General features: G+C 41.4%; 1 protein-coding gene across 1 annotated transcript in view; it reads right to left on the bottom strand.

Moving 5' to 3' along the window:
• Positions 1-20,761, bottom strand: part of LOC135548127 (tyrosine-protein kinase JAK2-like) — a 72,924-nt gene that overhangs the window by 28,591 nt on the left and 23,572 nt on the right. Inside the window, exons 2-4 of the mRNA XM_064977418.1 lie at positions 16,381-16,608; positions 955-1,078; positions 51-162 (exon numbers count right to left, since the gene is read on the bottom strand). Of these exons, the coding sequence (XP_064833490.1) occupies positions 51-162; positions 955-1,078; positions 16,381-16,606 (462 nt within the window). The 5' untranslated portion in view covers positions 16,607-16,608. The remainder of the gene's footprint in view (positions 1-50; positions 163-954; positions 1,079-16,380; positions 16,609-20,761) is intronic.

The following is a 20,761-nucleotide window of genomic DNA, read 5'->3' on the forward strand; positions in this document are numbered from 1 at the left end:
AAGACTGAGAAAACTTTTCCTGGTAAAAAAAATATAGCCCCAAGACTAACCTGAGCGAAGAGGTAGGACATGACGGTATCGTCGAACACCGGGCTGTCCATTCCCTTGTTGACCCCATAGCGGTGGGAACAGGAGCCTCCATACCAGCCAGGGAAGTAGTACCTGTGTGATGTAGAATTTTATTAGCAATGTTTTTCATTTTCATTTATTATAATCGGTCTGCAACCCAGAGTGTGTAAAGTTCTGGTTTAAATGAAACAGACAGAATTCCCAGCTCACAATTCGTTAAAATAAATGTTTATTCACGAGAGCTCTCCCGTTCATATACAAAGATGCTCCTTTTATAACATTCTTCTAACCTACGCACACACATGCACACTAACATTAGGAGAGCCATCTTCTTCTCTAGAATTTTAGTTTATCACTACCCAGCTGACAGTTCCAGTCCCCCCCCCCAGAAAAAGGAAACCTGGAGGGGTACTCCCTGTACAATCATACCTTCCCAGAGTTATAGCCGGGTCAGTTCAACCATAGTTGTATTGTTTCTAGGTGTTTTCATAGGCATACACACATTCCTCTCACTCCCAGTCTAACCTAGTCGGACTTACGTTTAATATTTTTAATTACTCCTTATCCATGCTACATAACCTTTAATCCCTAATGGTTAAGTTTCCGGGTAGAATGATTTAATAATTCTTAAACCTTATAAATTATTTTATCACGGGGGGGGGGACACAGAAAGGGAGAAGAAATAGGAAGAGGAGAGAAGATAAAGAGGACTATATAAAAGACAAGCACATTGTGTCTAATACTACTACTGTGCAATGATACTTTAATTAAATGGCATTGCATATTTCACACTTTAATTCCTTAATATTTTTAATAGTCAATCTAATTGTTTCCTTTTCAACAGAAAAATCAAATCTAGACCCCTGACCACACGCCACATCCTACCTCACTCTGAAGAGGAGACTGTCATTTGCTGATTGATCGAGTTTGAGGATGTGATTGGGTGGGAACCACATGCGGTCGCTCTCCCTCATCAGGCCAAACAGGCTGCAATACAACGGTGACAGGCCTGGGAGACAGGAGAGAACAGAATAATAACAACATTGACACCAAACACATCCATAGGGATAAGCAGAGCCATATGTATCCTTGTGGTTAGTGTGTCAGTCCTGAGATTGGAAGGTTGGGGATTTGATCCCCTGTCAAGTCATACCAAAGACTCCAAAATTGGGACCTGATGCATCTATGCTTGGAACTTTAGTATTTAGGAGATGGATTGGGGGTAAGGCCCTGCAATAGACTAGCGTCCTGTCCAGGGGGTGTCTCACCCTACAGAAATGGGAGGCAGAGCAATGGACATTAGACAGGTGGAAATCTGTCCTTTTGTCCAAATGTTAGATTTTTGGTTACATCTCTCTATGTGAGATGCAGAGTCGGTGAACAGAGGATCTTCGCAAGTGTACTTCCCACCGTGAAGCATGGAGGAGGTGGTGTGATGGTGCTTTGCTGGTAACACAGTCTGTGATTTATTTAGAATTCAAGGCACACTTAACCAGCATGTCTACCACAGCATTCTTCAGCGATACGCCATCCCATCTGGTTTGCGCTTAGTGGGACTATCATTTATTTTTCAACAGGACAACGGCCTCCACAAACCCCTGACCTCAACCCAATTGAGATGAGTTGGACCGCTGAGTGAAGGAAAAGCAGCCAACAAGTGCTTAGCATATGTGGGAACTCCTTCAAGACTGTTGGAAAAGCATTCCTCATTATGACGTTTAAGGCAAAGCCAATCCTAGATCAGCACTCCTACTCATGCACAAACACACAGGTGGTTATGGTCAACTGGTCCCTGTAAGAGGGTTGGGGTTGTGAGGGTTTAGAGTGTAGGATTTTAAGCTTGAGGCGAGACATTTCAGTGGATAGTATTGGGCCTCAGTCAGCTGTGCTCTAGTCTGGAATCTTGAAGTGAAATCTGCTGTGCTCTGGTCTGGACTCTGGGAGTGAAATCACTCTCAGCTGTGTTGTCTGGTCTGGGCTCTGGGAGTGAAATCAGCCTTAGCTGTGCTCTGGTCTGGGCTCTGGGAGTGAAATCACTCTCAGCTGTGTTGTCTGGTCTGGGCTCTGGGAGTGAAATCTGATTAACTGGCCAAAAGGCACCTACTGTATGAAATGGCACTCTTCTCAGTATGGAAATAACGTTGTAAAGAGCATTAAACACACTAGCCATTTCAGCAGATTTAAAAGTTATGAATAGATGTATGCTTTTCCCATGTATGTAGGCCTATAGCTTCGGGCTGCAATGTGTCCACAGGGGCAGCAGGTAGCCTAGTGGTTAGAGCATTGGGCCAGTAACCAAAAGGTTGGTGGCTCGAATCCCAGAGCTGACAAGGTGAAAATCTGTCGTTCTGCCCATGAACAAGGCAGGTATCCAACTGTTCCTAGGCCGTCATTGCAAATAAGAATTTATTCTTAACTAACTTGCCTGGATAAATACAAACATTTAAGATGTATGTATTTACACTACCCTTCAGAAGTTTTGGGTCACTTAGAAATGTCCTTGTTTTCCATGAAAACATGTGAAATTAGTTGCAAAATTAATAGGAAATAGAGTCAATGATTTTTAATTTAAATAATAACTGTGTCCTTTCGTCAAAGAATCCTTAATTTGCAGCAACTACAGCCGTGCAGACTTTGGCATTTTAGTTGTCAATTTGTTGAGGTAATCTGAAGAGATTTCACCCCATGCTTCCTGAAGCACCTCCCACAAGTTGGATTGGCACTTCTTATGTACCATACGGTCAAGCTGCTCCCACAACAGCTCAATAGGGTTGAGATCCGGTGACTGTGCTGGTCACTCCATTAGACAGAATACCAGCTGACTGCTTCTTCCCTAAATAGTTCTTGCATAGTTTGGAGTTGTTCTTTGGGTAATTGTTTTTTTCTGCGTCTCACAAATGTTCCTTCTGGTCCAAACACCTCAAACTTAGATTTGTCTGTCCATAACACTTTTTTTCCAATCTTCCTCTATCCAGTGTCTCTGTTCTTGCCCATCTTAATCTTTTCTTTTAATTAGCCAGTCTGAGATACGGCTTTTTCTTTGCAACTCTGCCTAGAAGGCCAGCATCCCGGAGTTGCCTCTTCACTGTTGACATTGAGACTGGTGTTTTGCGGGTACTATTTAATGAAGCTGCCAGTTGAGAAGTTGTGAGGAGTCTGTTTCTCAAACTAGACATTAATGTACTTGTCCTCTTGCTAGGTTGTGCACCGGGCCCCCCCACTCCTCTTTCTATTCTGGTTAGAGCTGGTTTGCGCTGTTCTGTGAAGGGAGTAGCACACAGCGTTGTACAAGATCTTCAGTTTCTTGGCAATTTCTCACATGGAATAGCCTTCATTTCTCATAACAAGAATAGACCGACGAGTTTCAGAAGAAAGTGCTTTGTTTCTGGCCATTTTGAGCCTGTAATCGAGCCCACGAATGCTGATGCTCCAGATACTCAACTCGTCTAAAGGCTGTTGTATTGCTTCTTTAAATCAGCACAACAGTTTTAAGCTGTGCTAACATAATTGCAAAAGGGTTTCTAATGATCAATTAGCCTTTTAAAATTATAAACTTGGAATAGCTAACAACGTGCCATTGGAACACAGGAGAGATGATTGCTGATAATGGGCCTCTGTTCGCCTATGTAAATATTCCATTAAAAACAATCAGCCGTTTCCAACTACAATAACCATTTACAACATTAACAATATCAACACTGTATTTCTGATCAATTTGATGTTATTTTAATGGACTTTTTTTTTTCTTAAAAAAAAAGGACATTTATAACTGAACCCAAACTTTTGAAAGGGAGTGTATGCATGCATGCATGTACAGTGGGGCAAAAAAGTATTTAGTCAGCCACCAATTGTGCAAGTTCTCCCACTTAAAAAGATGAGAGAGGTCTGTAATTTTCATCATAGGTACACTTAAACTATGACAGACAAAATGAGAAAAAAATCCAGAAAATCACATTGCAGGATTTTTAATGAATTTATTTGCAAATTATGGTGGAAACTAAGTATTTGGTCATCTACAAACAAGCAAGATTTCTGGCTCTCACATACCTGTATCTTCTTCTTTAAGAGGCTCCTCTGTCCTCCACTCATATCTGTATTAATGGCACCTGTTTGAACTTGTTATCAGTATAAAAGACACCTGTCCACAACCTCAAACAGTCACACTCCAAACTCCACTATGGCCAAGATCAAAAAGCTGTCAAAGGACACCAGAAACAAAATTGTAGACCTGCACCAGGCTGGGAAGACTGAATCTGCAATAGGTAAGCAGCTTGATTTGAAGAAATCAACTGTGGGAGCAATTATTAGGATATGGAAGACATACAAGACCACTGATAATCTCCCTCGATCTGGGGCTCTACGCAAGATCTCACCCCGTGGGGTCAAAATGATCACAAGCACGGTGAGCAAAAATCCCAGAACCACACGGGGGGACCTAGTGAATGACCTGCTGAGAGCTGGGACCAAAGTAACAAAGCCTACCATCAGTAACACACTACGCCGCCAGGGACTCAAATCCTGCAGTGCCAGACGTGTCACCCTGCTTAAGCCAGTACACGTCCAGGCCCGTCTGAAGTTTGCTAGAGAGCATTTGGATGATTCAGAAGAAGATTTGGAGAATGTCATATGGTCAGATGAAACCAAAATATAACTTTTTGGTAAAAACTCAACTCGTCGTGTTTGTTGGACAAAGAATGATGAATTGCATCCAAAGAACAACATACCTACTGTGAAGCATGGGGGTGGAAACATCACGCTTTGGGTCTGTTTTTCTGCAAAGGGACCAGGACGACTGATCCGTGTAAAAGAAAGAATGAATGGGGCCATGTATCGTGAGATTTTGTGTGAAAACCTCCTTCCATCAGCAAGGGCATTGAAGATGAAACGTGGCTGGGTCTTTCAGCATGACATTGATCCCAAACACACCGCCCAGGCAACGAAGTAAGAAGCATTTCAAGGTTCTGGAGTGGCCTAGCCAGTCTCCAGATCTCAACCGCATAGAAAATCTTTGGAGGGAGTTGAAAGTCTGTGTTGCCCAGCAACAGCCCCAAAACATCACTGCTCTAGAGGAGATCTGCATGGAGGAATGGGCCAAAATACCAGCAACAGTGTGTGAAAACCTTGTGAAGACTTACAGAAAACATTTGACCTCTGTTATATACCCTCTGTTGGCAATGACAAAGTATTGAGATAAACTTTTGTTATTGACCAAATACTTATTTTCCACCAAAATTTGCAAATAAATTCATTAAAAATCCTACAATGTGATTTTCTGGATTTTTTTCTTCTCATTTTGTCTGTTATAGTTGCTATGATGAAAATTACAGGCCTCTCATCTTTTTTAGTGGGAGAACTTGCACAATTGGCGGCTGACTAAATACTTTTTTGCCCCACTGTATATATGTATGTATACATCCTTCTGCAGGGAACAATTTTTTTCCCAGGTCTTTTTTTAATCATGGGAGTACTCCTAACAGTAAAACATATATATCCCATTTAGCAGACGCTTTTGTCCAAAGCGACTTACAAGTCGGCTGGGGCCACTACTTTTACATATGGGTGGCCCCAGCGGGAATCGAACCCACGACGCTTGGCGTTGCAAGCGCCATGCTCTACCGACTGAGCCACACAGTCGGTAAATGCCCATCCTTTCATTCATCCTTCCAAAAAATGTGCCAGTGATTCGCCCATGGATTGATGTTTCAACATTGTCACAATGAAGAGTTTGGCGTTCAACTAGCCACGTGCAGTTACAAGCCTGCTAGAGTTAGCGGCAGGTGGACAAGCAATATCCACCGTCGTAGTACAGATGAAACCTGAGCTGGGAGCTGGACAGTTTTATAAAACCCTGACTAGATCTAGTTTCAATAATAGTATACCCCTTTGGGCCAAGCTCTCAAAAACAACAACAACAACGTCTATGAGACGAGGGTGTGACAGACAGTAGATGAGAGAAACCGGAAGTGAGAATAGAGTGCTGTGTGACAAGAGGAAGAGAAGCCTAGGCGAGCGTATTGCATGATGGAGGTTAGTAAGTTTGTTAGCTAGCCAGCCCCACTTTCTGCCTGTATGGGGAGACTGCGATATGGCAGCCTGGGGGAGCAGAGGAAGAATAGAATACAAGTCATCAGCCATCAAAGGGCTGACTGTCCACGTATAAATAAAAGTACTAGATTGAGTGTATCCGTCAAATTTCTGTGGTCTGAGGAGCTTTTCCCATTCTACTAGACCTAATTATATGGTTGTCCCCTTCTCCCTTAGTGAGGTTATTCTGAGCACCTCTCTCTCTAAACTTCGTAACATAATAACTCTGACATGGCAACATAATCACTCCAGCATGTCGAGTTACACTGCAGTGTGGAGTAGTTAAACATCAGAAGGTATAGGTGGACAGGGAGTGAGAGGAGTCAATTAAAAATAATCCGAGAGCGCCTGAGAGAGAGAGCCAGAGACAGAGAGCCAGAGACAGAGAGCCAGAGACAGAGAGCCAGAGACAGAGAGCCAGAGACAGAGAGCCAGAGACAGAGAGCCAGAGACAGAGAGCCAGAGACAGAGAGCCAGAGACAGAGAGCCAGAGAGAGACAGCCAGAGAGAGACAGCCAGAGAGAGACAGCCAGAGACAGAGAGCCAGAGAGAGAGAGCCAGAGACAGAGAGCCAGAGACAGAGAGCCAGAGACAGAGAGCCAGAGACAGAGAGCCAGAGACAGAGAGCCCGAGACAGAGAGCCCGAGACAGAGAGCCTGAGACAGAGAGCCCGAGACAGAGAGCCCGAGACAGAGAGCCCGAGAGAGAAAGCCAGAGACAGAGAGACAGAGACAGAGAGCCAGAGACAGAGAGCCAGAGAGAGAGAGCCAGAGAGAGAGAGCCAGAGACAGAGAGCCAGAGACAGAGAGCCAAAGAGAAAGAGCCAGAGAGAGAAAAAATGAAAGCCAGAGAGAGAAAAAATGAAAGCAAGAGAGTAAATGAAAGAGAGCGAGAGTGCAAGAGAGAGAGTGCTGCAGGGTGCATATCAGAGACCTTCTGGGGTGTGTTTGAGAGAGATAGAGGCATAGAGAACTAAAAATCAACAAGTCAAAAGCCTGCTGAGGTCAGTGTATGAACACCAAGGTCAGTGGTAGGCTATATTCAACATAACTACACTAAATGACTGTGGCTTCAAGACAAATTCAAGCAAAACTGCTATCAAGGCTTTTCCGGGTTGGGACTAAGAATATATTCTCTTTAAACTACATCTCGATGCATATTTACACTTTACAGATTAAACTGACAGATACAGAACAATGTTTACACTTTGAAGCAAAATTGAAGGGTAATTTGGAATGAAAATAAGTTATTTTTTGAGTACTCTGTAAACCAGGCCAAACAGATAGCAGTTTGACACATTTGTCCTCTTGCACAGATGAGCTGACCTCTTCAAGTGGAGGTGTCAAATAGGTTTTAAAGCTAAAAATACACAGACTGTTGGACATCTAGTTAAACAACCACCACAACAACTGTAGAACTGCTTAAAATGACATTAAGACTGTGATCAAGGAGAGATGGGTCTAAGTAGGCGGGTTCTGCTCTAACAGAAGAACAGACTGCGCTTCAACTCAGGTACACCACTCGCTACCTACCGCCAAACATTGCACATGACTCTGCCAAGAAGCACAATGCTCAAATACTTCTGCGTTAGTCTTTGACTAATCAAATAATTAATTTATCAAATAATTAGTCGAATGAATCTGAGTACAGCCTCTCCATTACCCTAGTCACAAAACAGGTCTTTACCAAGGGGATATGAAGCTTGATTTACTGCCATGGTGGCTAGGCTGGTTACACACGTGCAGAATCCCAAATCAACCCTTCGCTTGCCTGCACCAGAAGTTCTATGCGTTTACATCTTAATTGGACGGGTGTTGCAGCGTCCCATATCCAGCAAGTATCAAACCCACAACCTCAGTTTACATTTACCGCTACAATGACTGTCTATGTCAAGACAAAATGAGAACCCCGTCTGCAATAAACAATGACTAGAGTTGTAGTTCCACAAAGCCCTCAAGAGAAGTAACCCTGAGTCAGACTCTGTGCTAGTGAAAGAGGTCAGAGGAGATATTTGTGTGGATTACACTACCCTCCGCATTGAAACCTCTTCCTTGTGCTTCTGTCTGCGCTGAAAAGGTTTAGTTTTATGGGTTAGGGCTTGTTTTGATGTTTGTTGTAGGGGCAATAAGAACAAACGGCATGCACTTTAGGCCCAGGAGATCGTCTCTGTGGGCTGCAGCACTGTGAGGGTTAACACGTTTACATTTTTTACTCACGTTGGCCACAGAGAAGGAGAGCCCACAGGCTTTAGAAAGCGGGCTGTGTCAGTGGCACTGTATTGTCCTCAAAGCGAGCAAAGAAGTTGTTTAAATTGTCTGGAATAGGAACCTGCTCTGCTTTCTGTGTGAGGAAAGGTAGTACTCTACAGGTGTTGTAGAGCAAAAACCTGTCGGGGAGTCAATGCCTTGATGTTTGCAGAGAATGACTGGGTGTTGTCCAGGATCACACCAAGACACTAATGTCAGGCCAGACACTAGTCTTGTGTTCAGAGCCAATGTTGGTTCTGATGGAGGCTGGGGCCAGTCTGTGATATGAGCGTTGCGTGGATTTGGATGAGCGGTGGAGTCTGGGCCCTTTGGTGTCAACAGCAGTCACAGGACATGGACGTGTGTGAGGTATGTGGTTTTCAGAGGAGGTTGGTGTGAAGAGCTATAGGAGGACAGGTTCATTGTAATAGCTGTAATGGAATAAACACAACGATAAAACACAACAAGCATATTGAAACCACAACATGACAGTCCTCCTATAGCTCCTCCCACCAGCCTCCACTGGTGGTGAGTGTCATCCACCCAGATGTGTGTGTCAGGGTCAGGGTTTCAGTTAGCCGGTAATTGTTTGCTTTTGGCCTTTTTTCCCCCCCAATATTTTTTTTTGTTGTCAGCCAAATTGATAAAAAATAAATAAAATCCCATTGCAAAATAATGCTTTTTATTCATTGATGGTAATGCATTTAACCAACATGCTTATCGGTCTATAGGTTAATTTGCATATTTTAGAGTCATTAAAATTGGTGTGTGTGTGTATTTTCTTATTTATACATCACAACTATCACAGGCATACAGAGCCTATTTTGAGCGGGATGTCTGCTCAGTTGTGTAAAGTACAAAAGTAAAAAATACTTTGAAGTACTACTTAACTCGTTTTTTGGAGGTATCTGTAATTTACTTTTTATATTTGGGACCACTTTTACGTACTACATTCCTAAAGAAAATAATGTACTTATTACGCCATACATTTTCCTTGACACACAGAAGTACTAGTTACATTTTGAATATTTAGCAGGACAGGAAAATGGTCCAATTTACACATTTATCAAGAGAACATCCCTGGTCATCCCTATTGTCTCTGTGATGCAGTCAGTCTCTCCACAACCATAAGCCAAGAGAATGGCATGTATAGTACTTAAATCAGCCCTTTGATTACATTGAAGAACAAGACGAGCCACTCTGTTCTTGACCAGCTGCAGCTTAACTATGGCTTTCCTTGCAGCACTCGACTGGACAATAATCAAGAATAATCAAAACTAGAGCCTGCAGGACTTGCTTTTTGAAGTGTGGTGTCAAAAAAAGCAGATCATATTTTTATTACGAACAGACCTCTCCCCATCTTTACATCCATTGAATCTCTGTTTTGACCATGACAGTTTACAATCTAAGGTAACACCAAGTAATTTAGTCTCTTCAACTTGTTCAACAGCCACACCATTCATTACCAGATTCAGCTGAGGTCTATAACTTAGGGAATGATTTGTACCAAATTTCAATGCTCTTAGTTTTAGAGATGTTCAGGACCAGTTTATTACTGGCCACCCATTCCAAACCAGACTGGAACTCTTTGTTAAGGGTTTCAGTGACTTCATTAGTTGTGGTTGCTGATACGTACGTGGCTGAATCATCAGCATACATGGACACACATGCTTTGTTTAATGCCAGTGGCAGGTCATTGGGAAAAATAGAAAAGAGTACAGGGCCTAAAAAACCGCCCTGCGGTACACCACACTTTACCTAGAAAAGCTTCCATTAAAAGAAATATTTTTAATAGAACGTAAAGGGTTATCTCTGAATCCACGCTAGGGGCTGTACCAAATGTTTGATGTATTATAATAATTGATTATGCTTATGTTGTATTAATATAAGGTGAGGGGCTATAAGACCCCTCCCTCCTCACATTTATAGGGTCCTAGACTACAGATGAACAATATATATACACATTATATGAGGTCTAATATTGTTCCACAGTACTTTTCTAGGTTCTCTGCCTCTCATGAAGAAACAGTCTGAGAAATGTGTGACTGTGAAGACAGAACTCTGCAGGGGAGCGTATGAGATAAGAGATTAGTCAGACATTCCACTATAAATCAACTTGGACATTTACTGCTAAGCTTTTAGATAACACTAAAAACCTTGTTTATATAGCTGTGTAGGCATGGTTTTGGTCTCATGAGTAAAAGGTAATGATGTAGGCAGTGACATAAAAACAACTTGGGACATTTTCTATTTTGCAGAACTTACTCAGAAACATGCGTCATGTTCCTGTTGTCAACTTCTGTCTGCAATTACATTAAAGGTTTTTGAATGATTTAATTAAAGATAGTCATAATGCTAATTTCACCAATGAGCCCATGATTGACAAGGAACAAGGAAACGAATCCCGACACTATGACAGAGATTGAAAAGCAATAACACATGAGTGTTTTCAACAACAAAATATGGTCAATAATATCAAAGGCTGCACTGAAATCTAACAGTACAGATCCCACAATCTTCTTATCAATTTCTTTCAACCAATTATCAGTCGTGTGTGTCAATGTGTCAAATGTTGTGTCCTTCTCTATAAGCATGCTGAAAGTTTGATACTAATAGGTTTACAGAGAGAAACAATTTGTTCTAACAGTTTGCTAAGAGCTGGCAGCAAGCTGAAATGTCTGCTGTTACAACCAGTGAAGGCTGCTTTACCACTCTTGGGTAGCAGAATTACTTTGGCTTCCCTCCAAGCCTGAGGACAAAGACTTTCCTCTAGACTCAGATGAAAGATATGACAGATAGGAGTGGCTATAGAGTCAGCTACCTTCCTCAGTAGCTTTCCATCTAAGTTGTGAAATCCAGGAGGTTTGTCATTATTGATCGATAACAATAATTTTCCCACCTCTCCCACACTAACTTTACAGAATTCAAACTTGCAATGCTTTTCTTTCATAATTTATTTTTTATGCATAAATACGATGGCTCACTGTTCGTTGTTGGCATTTCCTGCCTAAATTTGCCCACTTTGCCAGTGAAGTAATCATAGAAATGATTGTCAACATCAAATGGTTTTGTGATGAATAAGCCATCTGATTCAATGAAAGACGGAGTTGCATGTCTTTCTGCCCATCATTTCATTTAAAAAGTACTCAAATGTTTTTCCATCATTCGTTATATGTCATTCATCTTGGTTTCACAATACAGTTTCTTCTTTCGGTTGAATTTAGTCACATATCTCTCAATTTGCAGTAAGTCAGCCAGATAGATGTGCAGCCAGACTGTTGCCCCATCTCGTTCAGCCATACAGATTTTAAATTCCTCATCAATCCAAGGAGACTGAACAGCTCCAACAGTCTGTTTTTAAACAGGTGCATGTTTATCAATAATTGGAAGAAGCATTTTCATAAATTCATCAAGAGCAGAGTCTGGAGGCTCCTTATTAAATCACATCGAACCTACATGTTTTTAACATCATCTACATAAGTCACAGCAAAATATTTTGTATTATCTCTTATACACTATTTTAGGCCCAGCTGTTGAAACTTTGGCTTTCCTGGAAATAGCCACTATATTGTGATCACTGCACCCAATGGGTACGGATACAGCTTTAGAACAAAGTTCTACAGTATTAGTCAACATGTGATCTAAACAGTACATGTGGATGATCTTGTTCCTGTAGTGTTTGAAAACACCCTGGTAGGTTGATTAATAACCTGAACCAGATTACAGGCACTGGTTACAGCGAGAAGCTCTCTCTTGAGTGGAAAACTTGATAAAAACCAGTCGATATTCAGGTCCCCATGAAAGTAGACCTCTGTTCACATCACATACACAATCAAGCATTTCACACATTATTTAGATACTGACTGTTAGCACTATGTTGCCTATAGCAACACCCCAAAAGAAAAGGCTTTAGATGTGCCAAGTGAACCTGCAACCGCAACACTTCAATAACACTTGACATAAGATCTTCTTTACGCATTACAGTGATGTGGCTCTGAATATATACAGCAATTCCCCCTCCATAAGCATTTCTCTCTCTTCTATAGCTGTTATATCCTTCTATTGCTAAAATTGTACCATCAAATTAATTATCTAAGTGAGTCTCAGAAATGGCTAATATATGAATGTTATCAAGTCATTGACTTCATGAACCTTATATCTAAGGCTGCCTATATTAATATGACACATTTCCACCGGTCTAAGGTCCATTGCTCGTGTTTCTTGGCTCAAGCAAGTCTCTTCTTCTTATTGGTGTCCTATAGTAGTGGTTTCTTTGCAGCAATTCGACCTTGAAGGCCTGATTCACGCAGTGTCCTCCTGAACAGTTGATGTTGAGATGTGCCTGTTATTTTAACTCTGAAGCATTTATTTGGGCTGCAATTTCTGAGGCTGGTAACTAATGAACTTATCTTCTGCAGCAGAGGTAACTCTGGGTCTTCCTTTCTAGTGGCGGTCCTCAGGAGAGCCAGTTTCATCATAGCGCTTGATGGTTTCTACTTTCAAAGTTCTTGAGATTTTCCGTATTGACTGGCCTTCATGGTCTTAAAGTAATGATGTACTGTCGTTTCTATTTGCTTATTTGAGCTGTTCTTGCCATAATATGGACTTGGTCTTTCACCAAATAGAGTTATTTTCTGGTCCTTATACCACTACTACCTTGTCACAACATTACTGATTGTCTCGAACGCATTAAGGAAAGAATTTCCACAAACTAACTTTTAATAAGGCACACTTGTTAATTGAAATGCATTCTAGGGGACTACCTCATGAAGCTGGTTGAGAGATGCCAAGAGTGTGCTAAGCTGTCATCAAGGCAAAGCGTGGCTACTTAAAGAATCTCAAACATATTTAGATTTGTTTACCACTTTTTTTGGTTACTACATTATTCCATATTTGTTATTGCATAGTTTTGATGTCTTCACTATTATTCTACAATGTAGAAAATAGTAAAAATAAAGAAAAATCCTTGAATGAGTAGGTGTGTCCATACTTTAGACTGGTACAGTACGTAAATAAGGTATTCTGTTTATTCTTTGTAATCTGCAAACATTTCTGAAAACCTGTTTTTGCTTTGTCATTATGGGGTATCGTGTGTAGATTGCTCAGGATTCTTTTTTACTTAATACATTTTAGAATAAGTCAAAATGTGGGTCTGAATACTTTCCAAAGGCACTGTATATAAGTACATGTAAAACCAAATACTTTTAGACTTTTACTCAAGTAGTATTTTACTGGGTGACTTTTACTTGAGTCATTTTCTATTAAGGTATCTTTACTTTTTACTTAAGTATGACAATTGGGTACTTCGTCCACCACTGTTTCTGCAGCCGCTCCTCAGCGTGTTACTGCTGGAGTAAAACATGTTAATTCAAAAGTGCAGTCACCGCGTAACAATTCTAAAATGCAATCGCTTGTTAAAAACTGTTTCCATGGCCACAATTAAAAAGAGCTACTGGTTTTATTTGGGAACTGAAGCGCGCCTCCCATTCACCATTCAAGTGTAGTCAACATTAGACAGGCCATCAGACCGTCACCCACCACTTTACAATGTGAGTTATGCATCTTGAAAACATACTTAAAGCAGCAATATGTAACTTTTTGGGGCGACCCGACTCAATTTATATAAAAATATGAGTTATAGATTTGACACTCTCATTGAAATCCAGTGTAAGAAGCGGTAGATCTGTTCTACGTGCACTATTTCTATGCTTCCCGAACTCAGCAAACAATGTTTCCACTGCAAGAATGAGAACAGTAAATGACTAATGCTTTAACAGAAATGTTTGTAACCAAATGACAGGGATTAACAGTTCATTTATTACTGGTTCCATATGTAATGGGGAATGTACAAACAAACAAAGGGCAAACAATTCACATGAAACAATGAATGTGCAAGAATTGACGGGAGACAGATGAGGGCATTCTGGGGAGCTGAGAGACGTGCCTTTTTCTTCGCCACACACCCCTCCCCATCTTGTCTCAACATTTAAAATTATACTCAAGACACCATCTTAAAATATATTTTAGATGCTTCACTGACAGCAAATCAGCCTGGCCTATTGCCATGTTGGCTTCCCAAATAGACACAGCCTACGAGCTTGTGATTTCAAACAGTCCACAGCTCATTTTGTAAAGAAGCTAATGATTATCCATTCCTCTGTGGCCAAGTGATGCTCTCTGGTGAAGTATTTTGGATGATTTTATTTATTTGTGTATAGACAGGAGTAATTATATAAATATATTTTTTACTTTAGGGCCTAATTAGACATGCGGCCTATGAAAGACTTCCTCATATGATTTGTGTATAGACAGGAGTAATTATATAAATATATTTTTTACTTTAGGGCCTAATTAGACATGCGGCCTATGAAAGACGTCCTCATATGATTTATGTATAGACAGGAGTAATTATATAAATATATTTTTTACTTTAGGGCCTAATTAGACACGCGGCCTATGGAAGACTTCCTCATATGATTTATGTATAGACAGGAGTAAATATGTAAATATATTTTTTTACTTTAGGGCCTAATTAGACATGCGGCCTATGGAAGACTTCCTCATACGACATTCCTCTCCTGTTCTATTGGTTTTCATATCAACTTTCTTTCGTTGTGCAGAAGCCAAAGGCACAATCCTAGTCACAATCCTCGTCGCAATCCTAGTCACAATCCTCGTCACAATCCTAGTCACAATCCTAGTCACAATCCTAGGAGATTATAACAACACATGGTCATTAAGGCCAGATTGTTCTCCAAGACTTTCAAATGTTCATAATCACCAGCAGGGTCAAATAATAATCACAGTGGTTGTAGAAGGTGCAACAGGTCAGTACCTCCGGAGTAAATGTCACTTGGCTTTTCATCGCTGGGCATTCAGAGGTCGAAATAGCAGGTGCGGTAGAGAGAGAGAGAGAGAGAGAGAGAGAGTGGTGTGCTGTTTTGACTGGCATGTTCCCGCAAATGGCATTTTGTCAAATGTTTGAAAATGACATGTTATTTCACGTTTCATTACAGGAGTTGCATGTTCCGTTAAGATGCATTACCATAACCTAAATGCGATCTGTAATTCTGGCCACCGTGGGTAGACACCCTAATGGGCAACGTAACGAATGCATACGAGTCCGGTACATTTCTCAAATGGCCGGTAAATTAAAAATCTTCCCAGTCACGTTGTCCGGCGTCACATTTCCCTAACGGAAACCCTGGTGTGTGTGGATCTGGATCACCAAGCAGACACTCCAGGCCCCTGAAGCCCGCGGGCAGTGGTTTCTGGGCCCTGTTGTGTCAACAGCAGTCACAAACAAGGAAAAGGGTGGGGAGGGTGTGTGTGTTTGGCTACTGGTGTAGGCCTATGCTTGAGCCGAAGCATTTTAAATGAATCTGGCATAAACCTGAACCACTCACAGTCTATTGACACTAGAAACAATCACTAAAGTGTTTTAGCCAAACGTTAAGGCTAACGAAACAGTCACTAAAGTGTTTTAGCCAAACGTTAAGGCTAACGAAACAGTCACTAAAGTGTTTTAGCCAAACGATAAGGCTAACGAAACAGTCACTTACGTGTTTTAGCCAAATGATAAGGCTAACAAAACAGTCACTAAAGTGTTTTAGCCAAACGTTAAGGCTAACGAAACAGTCACTACAGTGTTTTAGCCAAATGATAAGGCTAACGAAACAAGCGCTGAAGTGGTTTGGTTAAAGGCCAGAGATGATGCTTTAGAGTTAAAGTCAGAGACAGAGACAGGGGAGCACAGTGAACAAAACGGCAAAGTCTCATAAACCTGCCCACACTTCAATACCTCAAACAATCACCGAGGGGAAAATAGCATGTCTATGATCTCGTTCCCAAACTAAGCCCTACTAACCCGATGCAGTATGCGTCAGTCCTTGTTTATGGCTTTAACTCCACTCCACATTGTTCATGCTTTATTAAATAATCTCGTTTGGAGCAGAAAAACATTGAGCATTGGCTCACTCACCACATGCCTTGGCCGCGTCGATGCACAGCTCCTCAGCCACATAGTCCCCTGCCGGGTAGGTGAGGTCTTGGCTGTTGGCTCCGCCCTGGCCCAGGTGGTACAGATGCACCCTCAGACAAGGAGGTGGAGCTACTTTCTGTTCCTGTTTGGTCTCGGAGACAGGAAGTGGGTTCAGGATGCAGCCGTTCTGATTGGACGAGGGACATAATGCAGACTCCATGTCCATCACTGCAGGGAAGGGAGAGAAATACGGTGTAGAGGGGAGGAGAGAGGAGGGAGGATAAAGAATATGGGGGGAGAGAGAGAAAGAGGTGGTGGGGGAGGGGCAGAGGGGCGAGTCAGCAGTCAGTTGAGTGTCATGATTATGACGCGAGTCATTAGTGAGCTATAAACATTAACTGCTCTGCATTGTTTACAGTTTGTTATGGCCAATGCTGAGAATAGAACTTACAAACTAGGGTTTTTTCTGCATCCAATATCAACTTAGGTGGTGGGCTTGGCAGGGGGAGTGGCAAATGGCACTGTCAAACCGGCCCGTCGACTCAGCTAGATTTTAGAGAACTCCCATCTTGACGATGTACAGACATTTTTAAGCCAATCAGAATGAGTTTTTCCACACATAAAAAGGGTGGCTGGTTTCAGACAATCCCGCAAGTGAAGAAGCTAGATGTAGAGGTCCTGGGCTGGCGTGGTTACACATGGTCTGCGGTTGTGAAGCCGCCAGGTTGAATGTACTGCCACGTTCTCTAAACCAACGCTGGAGGTTGCTTACGGAGGAGAAATGAACATTCAACTTTTTGGCAACAGCTCTGGTGGACATTCCTGGAGTCTGCATAACAATTGCACCCTCCCTCAAAACATCATTGGCATTGTGTTGTGTGACAAAACAGTTCATAGTGTGATTTTATTGTCCCAGCAGAAGATGCACCTGTGCAAATGCTCATGCTGTTTCATCAGATTGTTGACATGCCACACCTGTCCGGTGGATGGATTGTCTTGGCAAAGGAGAAATGCTCACGAACAGGGATGTAAACACATTACTGCACAAAACTTGGAGAGAAATAAGCTATTTGTGCCTACGGAAAATTTCTGGAAACTTGTATGTCAGCTCATGAAACCAACACTTTACATTTTGCATTTATATTTCAGTACACATATTCTGGGATGGATCTGACAGGACATTTTGCTGTTTCAAAACTAATTTGCACAAATATAAAATCAATACCGCTAAATTCATTGATTTTGGAATTTTCAATTCTCCCTGTCTAGCTTTTACTTAGCTGATTGTTAGTTCTCAAAGATATATATTTGAACAGTTGAAGTCGGAAGTTTACATACACCTCAGCCAAATACATTTAATCTCAGTTTTCACAATTCCTGACATTTAATCTTAGTAGAAATTCTCTGTCTTAGGTCAGGTAGGATAACCACTTTATTTTAAGAATGTGAAATGTCAAAACAATAGTAGAGAGAATGATTTATTTCAGCTTGTATTTCTTTCATCACATTCCCAGTGGGTCAGAGGTTTACATACACTCAATTAGTATTTGGTAGCATTGTCTTTAAATTGTTTAACTTGGGTCAGCCGTTTTGGGTAGCCTTCCACAAGCTTCCCACAATAAGTTGGGTGAATTTTGGCCCATTCCTCTTGACAGAGCTGATGTAAAGGAGTCAGGTTTGTAGGCCTCCTTGCTCGCACATGCTTTTTCAGTTCTGCCCACAAATGTTATATAAGATTGAGGTCAGGGGTTTGTGATGGCCACTCCAATACCTTGACCTTGTTGTCCTTAAGCCATTTTGCCACAACTTTGGAAGTATGCTTGGGGTCATCGTCCATTTGGAAGACCCATTTGCGACCAAGATTCAACTTCCTGGCTGATGTCTTGAGATGTTGCTTCAATATATCCACGTAATTTTCTTCATGATGCCATCTATTTTGTGAAATGCACCAGTCCCTCCTGCAGCAAAGCACCCCCACAACATGATGCCACCCACAGTTGGGATGGTGTTCTTCGGCTTGCAAGCCTCCCACTTTTCCCTCCAAACATAACGATGGTCATTATGGCCAAACAGCTCTATTTCTGTTTCATCAGACCAGAGGACATTTCTCAAAAACGTACGATCTTTGTCCCCATGTGCAGTTGCAAACCGTAGTCTGGCTTTTGTATGGCGGTTTTGGAGCAGTGGCTTCTTCCTTGCTGAGCAGCCTTTCAGGATATGTTGATATAGGACTCGTTTTACTGTGGATATAGATACTTTTGTACCTGTTTCCTCCAGCATCTTCACATGGTTCTTTGCTGTTGTTCTGGGATTGATTTGCACTTTCCGTACCAAAGTACGTTAATCTCCAGGAGACCGAACGCGTCTCCTTCCTGAGCGGTGTGACGGCTCCGTGGTCCCATGGTGTTTATACTTACGTACTATTGTTTGTACAGATGAACAGGGTACTTTCAGGCATTTGGAAATTGCTCCCAAGGATGAACCAAACTTGTGGAGGTCTACAATTTATTTTCTGAGGTCTTGGCTGATTTCTTTGAATTTTCCCATGATGTCAAGCAAAGAGGCACTGAGTTTGAAGGTAGACCTTGAAAAACATCCACAGGTACACCTCCAATTGACTCAAATTATGTCAATTAGCCTATCAGAAGCTTCTAAAGCCATGACATCAACTTCTGGAATCTTCCAAACTGTTTAAAGGCACAGTCAAATTAGTGTATGTAAACTTCTGACCCACTGGAATTGTGATACAGTGAATTATAAGTGAAATAATCTGTCTAAAATTATCATATATATATTTTTTTTAAATGATTTGCATCATGCTCAAAGTAGATGTCCTAACCGACTTGCAAAAACTATAGTTTGTTGACAAGAAATCTGTGGAGTGGTTGAAAAACAAGTTTTAATGACTCCAACCTAAGTGTATGTCAACTTCCAACTTCAACTGTATGCACACACACACACACAAACACCATTCAGAAAGTATTCAGACCCTTTGACTTTTTCCATGTTACTTTAAAGACTTATTCTAAAATTAATCAAATAAAAACAAATCCTCAATCTAAAATAATACCCCAGAATGACAAAGCAAAAACAGGTTTAGAAATTTTTACACATTTATTAAAAAATAAAATACAGAAAAACCTTAACTATTCAAACCCTTTGCAATGAGACTCAACATTGAGCTCAGGTCTTGTTTCCTTTGATCATCCTTGAGATGTTTCTACAACAAGATTCTCTGGTCTGATGAAACCAAGATTGAACTCTTTGGCCTGAAAGCCAAGCGTCACGTCTGGAGGAATCCTGGCATCATCCTTACGGTGAAGCATGCTGGTGGCAGCATCATGCTGTGGGGATGTTTTTCAACGGCAGGGACTAGGAGACTAGTCAGGATTGGAGGGAAAGATGAACGGAGCAAAGTACAGAGAGATTCTTGATGAAAACCTGCGTTCAGCACCTCAGACTGGGGTGAAGTTTCACCTTTCAACAGGACAACGACCCTGAGCACACAGCCAAGACAACGCAGGAGTGGCTTCGGGACAAGTCTCCGAATGTCCTTGAGTGGCCCAGCCAGAGCCCAGACTTAAACCCGATTGAACATCTCTGGAGAAACCTGAAAATAGCTGTGCAGTGATGCTCCCCATCCTACCTTACAGAGCTTGAGAGGATCTGCAGAGAAGAATGGGAGAAACTCCCCAAATACAGGTGTGCCAAGCATGTAGCATCATACCCAATAAGACATGAGGCTGTAATCGCTGCCAAAGGTGCTTCAACAAAGTACTGAGTAAAGGGTCTGAATTCTTACGTAAATGTGATATTTCCGGGTTACTATTATTATTATTGTATTTTTTTTGCAAAAATCTCTAAAAACCTGTTTCTGTTTGTTATTATCGGGTATTGTGTATAGATTGATGAGGGATACAAAAAAAAACCGATTTAATCAATTTTAGAATAAGGTAAACGTAACATAATGTGGACAAAGACAAGGGGTCTGAATACTTCTGAAGGCACTGTTTATAGGTCCATTATCCTTTTCTACATACTTTCTTTTAGTCTTAAGTTTACACTGGAAAGTGTTTGTCCATCACAAATTATTGAAATTCTCTCAATGTTTGGACTTCACCCACAAAGATTACAATGACAGCAAAATCCCTGCAGTGTCAATATTTGTATTTATTACATTAGCTGCTGCTACTCTTCTTGGGGTCCAGCAAAAATAAGGCAGTTTATACCATTTTAAAACATTACAATATATTCACAGATTTCGCAATACACTGTGTGCCCTCAGGCATAATAGGTGGAATAGAGTTCCATGTAGTCATGGCTCTATGTTGTACTATGTGCCTCCCATAGTCTGTTCTGGACTTGGGGACTGTGACGAGAC

This window comes from Oncorhynchus masou, chromosome 11, assembly GCF_036934945.1.
Source record: "Oncorhynchus masou masou isolate Uvic2021 chromosome 11, UVic_Omas_1.1, whole genome shotgun sequence".
NCBI classification, from domain to species: Eukaryota; Metazoa; Chordata; class Actinopteri; order Salmoniformes; family Salmonidae; genus Oncorhynchus; species Oncorhynchus masou.